Source organism: Phyllobates terribilis, unplaced genomic scaffold (genome assembly GCF_046119375.1).
Source record: "Phyllobates terribilis strain yellow unplaced genomic scaffold, ASM4611937v1 Scaffold_2__4_contigs__length_985480577, whole genome shotgun sequence".
NCBI lineage: Eukaryota > Metazoa > Chordata > Amphibia > Anura > Dendrobatidae > Phyllobates > Phyllobates terribilis.
This window is the reverse complement of record NW_027362762.1, coordinates 192,318,933-192,323,509: the sequence shown is the minus strand read 5'-3', so window position 1 is coordinate 192,323,509 and position 4,577 is coordinate 192,318,933. Positions and strand designations below refer to the sequence as shown.

The following is a 4,577-nucleotide window of genomic DNA, read 5'->3' as shown; positions in this document are numbered from 1 at the left end:
TTAAATTGCACAGAATGCAAACAAGTCAAAAAACCAGACAATGTGAACTGAGGTCTAAGATGGCAGACATACAAGAAACAGAGGCATGTTCACCTTGCCGCTGGTGGGACGGCTTGTATACTTTTTTTGATCAAAAATAGTTCACTAAGTACCCTATATTTATTATGCAATTTTGCTTTACATTTATATATAATTATGGTAGGGTATGAGATATATTTTTGTCTTGCTTCTTTTTTGCTAAAGAACAGATTTAAAAGACTTAAGAAATTGACGCAGGAGATTCACTTTTTTGGACAGTTTATTGGACAAGATACATCTTAGCCAGTCTTCCTACATTGGCTTTGGAGGAGCTCTTGGAGGTGCACCCTAAAAACACAAAAGAAAAAAAATTGTTAAGAGAAACATTTCAAAGCAAAAACAATTAAAAATGTGAAGTAGTGACTCAACACAGAAGAAAATCCCCTCCAGTCAGGCTGTCAGGGTTAAACCTGAGCTACATCAAGTAAACTGTAGTTTGATCTGAATAATTATGTAACAGAACCATTTCCTACTCAATACCTAAGCGAGGTACACTAGGTCATAGCTCAAAATATAAGTGACCACCACAAATGGTTAATACGAGGTTACACATGATTTGCCATTTGCCGTGGCCATAAGCTACAATCTTAAAGTTGGCACATTTTGCTGCCCACACATCCCTCACCATTCGTTCGATAACCAATGAAGACCCATGCAATGCCCTGAACCTAGGCTTTCACGGCATGCCCTCCATACACTTGCACGCAGCAGGGGAAGGAAGCCAGACATGGGACAAGCTCAGAAGCACACATCCAAAACTGAAAAAGTTTATCCACATGAATTTCTGGAAATCAGTATATTAAATTTGCCCAGTGTCCTGAACCCAACGTTGCCCACAGATCAGGCACCGTACGCTGAAAGGTCTGATCAGCAAGAATTTTTAGAAAAAAAAAAAAAAAAGTCTGCAGCACCACAAGAGCATGCTGGTTATTTTTTTTTTGTCTGCAGCATGCTCATTTTTCACCTTTTTATAATGCATCAGGGTGAAATCTGCAGCCAAATCTACAAGTAACATATGAATGGTGCTGCAGATGTCTGACTAAATCCACAGTGCAATTTGCTGAACATTGCAAAAAAAATCCCAGGAAAAACTTTAAAACCATCTCACGTATGCTCCATATGAACTGCATCACACAATAAGTTACATACAATATGTGGGCAAAAAAAGCGCTTACTTGCGCGTTAATCAACTTTTGCTCAGTCATGTTTAGAGCATTCCTAGTAAATGCCACGTGTACCCATAGGACTGATATTTTTGTGATATAAATAGTGTAGAAGTCTGCACTGTTCCATACAAAAGCTATAAAGTGAAATGGTCTAAACTCTTGCATGTAATTATGATGGGAGCCTACGGGAAACATCTCACTGAATGCCTATATAAATTGCTGCCTGTATGTGTATGCCTCAATATATTCCTCCAACGTAGGATCTTCAGTCTAACATGCTGAGACACTTCATTTCACATTACAACATATTTAACTATTAGAGGGGGACACCATGTTACAACTAGTGGAAGAGCTAAATTTCATCAACACAAGGAAAAAAAAAATTAGAGCATCAGGATCTCAGACAAGACTTTTGATGCAAGTTTTCATTTAAAATACAGCCAGAGTGTTAACTATTTTTTGTGCAAAATTACATAAGCAGGTTTATGTTTATTGCCAAGAAAAGGCCTGCAAAAAGGACAACAGGAAGTACAACCATATTGGTTCTCATCCACTGACAGTTGTACCTTTATTTGCTAATAAAAATGCTCCTCCATTTTGCAAAAGTAAAAAAAAAAAGACCACATCCGGCTACTACACTGCATTATAAACATGAACGAGCGTGGTTAAAAACAGGATGACGATCACCTGATGTATGAGCGTTCTTGAGCAAAACGCTTGCTTATCAGGTGAAGTGATCTTTTGTGCAGGGTAAAAGATCACCGTTCTCAATGGTGCATTTTCCAGTGTAAACAGATTGCAGCTCCGAGAATCATGGCAGCATATACGTACTGAGTAATCTAGTATAGATCGCTCAGTGTGCATAGTTTGCTTTGGTCTGCCTACGAAAACAGGCATTTAAACGACCACGGATCAATACAATTTTACAGATTGGGATCGTATTGTGCCACCAGTCGGTCCTTGTACACAAGACAATTACTTACCCTTCTGTGTCCAGTGCCAACTCCCTGTCGCTGTCTAGGCCTTTGTTGTCACCATGAAGTCAGCGGTGCTAACACTGCACCCAATCACTGAGGGCAGTAACTGCCTGTGTAGACTGGGGTAGCAACAGAAAGCCAACCTTGGACTGAGGGAGGGCAAGTAATAAAAAAATTTCTATAGCTAAGGAAACCTATGAAAACGTTTACTCAAAAAGGAAGAAGCCCCTATAACCTCTTAGAGATTAACAGTTGATTACAGTGAGTGATAATGGTACATTGCCACAAACCTGCAGAGCATGTGTCCTGTTTATTAGACTGGGACACGAGCATGCATCTTAGCAGGTGTGTGGCACTAGATAACCCTTTAACCAGCAAAAAAAAAAGTTCTTGACATATTGAAACTTATTAGTAATACATACCGCAGGCCTGAACCTCGGGGGAGGAGTACGATCCTTACGAGCTTCACGGGAACGGTTTCTCACCACCTTGCTGTGAATGGCGCAGCTGACGCAGTAGTGCAGCTTCACGTACAGTTTGGGCAGAGCATAGGCTGGAAGAAAGCGGAAACCAAGCTAGTCCAATTCTCACTGTATAACACACAAAAAGTTTATAACTTCTGAAAGACTGACAGAAACTTACAGTCAAAGACACTGGCATCAGAGATGTCCCTGACAGCCGCAGCCTCCACAATGTTTCTGATCACAAATTTCTTGATGGCTTTGTCTTTGGGCACGCAGCGGGCACAGTTTGTGCAGCGGATTGGCTGGACATGTCCACGGCCCTTCTTGGCGCGGCCGTTATTCCTCCTTTTCTTGGTCTGTGTGAAGAAAATGTGATTATATACAGAGGTAGAGGGGGAAATAATTGTTACAACCTGCGGGCGGCATTTGCCACGGCCAGTAGACGGTTACCATAGCTTGCACCAGCAAAAAAAAGGAGCAATGGCGCAAACTGATGGTTAGAACCAGAGTTAATGGATCATTAATCACTCATTATTGCGGCTTCGGAGCAGATCAGGCTCAGATATCTAATGCACCGCAGGGACCATTGTGGGCGGCAGACATGACACCAGGCTGCAGAATGTAAAAGGGGCTGAACCGCTCCAGCATGTTAAGGGTTAATCCTGTGCACCCCACAAGCAGGCTTATAGGCCACTGGCGGAGAATACAGCTGTATATACGAATACTGCGGCCGGAGCACGGGGCTAATCCACAGCGTTAGGACAGGAGGGTGGGAACGTGGTCGCGGCCTTTGTATCATGTCAGCGGGCGGGCAGCAGCTCAGGGGGGATACGAGACCGGAAGGGAGAACGCGACAGAGCACGGATAAAGCGGACGGATAGCATGACTAGCAGCTAAACACAGAAACACGCGGCTCCCAGCCGGACACCGCTGCGCTCCCTCACCATCTTGGAATCGAAGGCTGAAAAGAGGACCGGAAACCATTGTGCATTCCTTATAATTCCGATCCCTCCGCGGCGGACGTGATGTAGTGTGCTGAGACGTGCTGTGATTTGTCAAACATTATAAACCCCGCCCACAGAAGTACAAGAATCACGTTCTGGAATATGGTACTATATTCTGAGCTTCGCGGATGTATCAACTTTACTAGCGAGAAGTAAGCTGTAATTTCATGGGTATATGCGCATGCGTGCGGGTAGCCGCAGGTAGTGTGTGAGGTAGAGGCTGGGTGTTGTATGAGGAGCGGCGCTTCCTTGGAAAATGAATGTCCCGCAGTGTTACTGAGCCTTGTACGTTCACATTGAGTATTTATTCATTATATTTGGTATTTCTCAGATATGTCACAAGCCTACTGCACACAATTACTGAGCGGATTACTGGTGTTCATGCACCAAAATTACAGCAGATACAACCGGTGAAGCAGTTTGGCACTTTGTGGCTCATTTGACTAGGAGGCCCTAAATAGTATTTTTTTTTTCAACCAAAATTCTGCCACAAAGTGTGTCCTGGTGCATGGCCTGTGCCACTGTACAGCCCTGTTCACACCTCCGGGCATTTAGCACAGCAGGAGACCGCTCTAGCCTTGTTTTGTGGTCATATAATACATGAGACATTTTAAGGGTTTTGTTAAAAATAAACGGTGACTTTTGCTATTCGACGCCACGCTCGCTTTTTTTATAAAGTCCGTGCAATGTGGGTGTGGATAGCAATGCAAATAAGGTAAAAGCAGTAATGGCGGATTTATTAAGAAGGGAGTTCTGTATTAATGGGTGGGGAGCGCCAATTTTAAGAGTTGTGGACATCTAAGCAATGTGTCGCCTCTTCCAGCTGTCATACACTATTGCCAAAAACATACACCAGGCAAGGGCACAATTTACACCATTGTCAGGCGT

General features: G+C 43.2%; 1 protein-coding gene across 1 annotated transcript; it reads right to left on the bottom strand.

Annotated features, from left to right (window-relative positions):
* Positions 1-237: 237 nt before the first annotated feature.
* Positions 238-3,740, bottom strand: RPS26 (ribosomal protein S26). The gene is made up of 4 exons (XM_073663726.1): positions 3,630-3,740; positions 2,864-3,041; positions 2,644-2,774; positions 238-366 (listed from the first exon to the last, which is right to left on the bottom strand). The coding sequence occupies exons 1-4, from the start codon at positions 3,630-3,632 to the stop codon at positions 331-333; spliced, it is 348 nt and encodes a 115-aa protein (XP_073519827.1). The 5' UTR covers positions 3,633-3,740; the 3' UTR covers positions 238-330.
* Positions 3,741-4,577: the final 837 nt, after the last annotated feature.

Excerpts from the sequence above, each read along its gene's own strand:
- RPS26 (XM_073663726.1), bottom strand. Across the intron at positions 2,775-2,863 it reads TGATGCCAGTGTCTTTGACT|CCTATGCTCTGCCCAAACTG; the intron begins GTAAGTTTCTGT and ends GCTTTCTTCCAG. Across the intron at positions 367-2,643 it reads CCCCGAGGTTCAGGCCTGCG|GGTGCACCTCCAAGAGCTCC; the intron begins GTATGTATTACT and ends TTGTGTTTTTAG.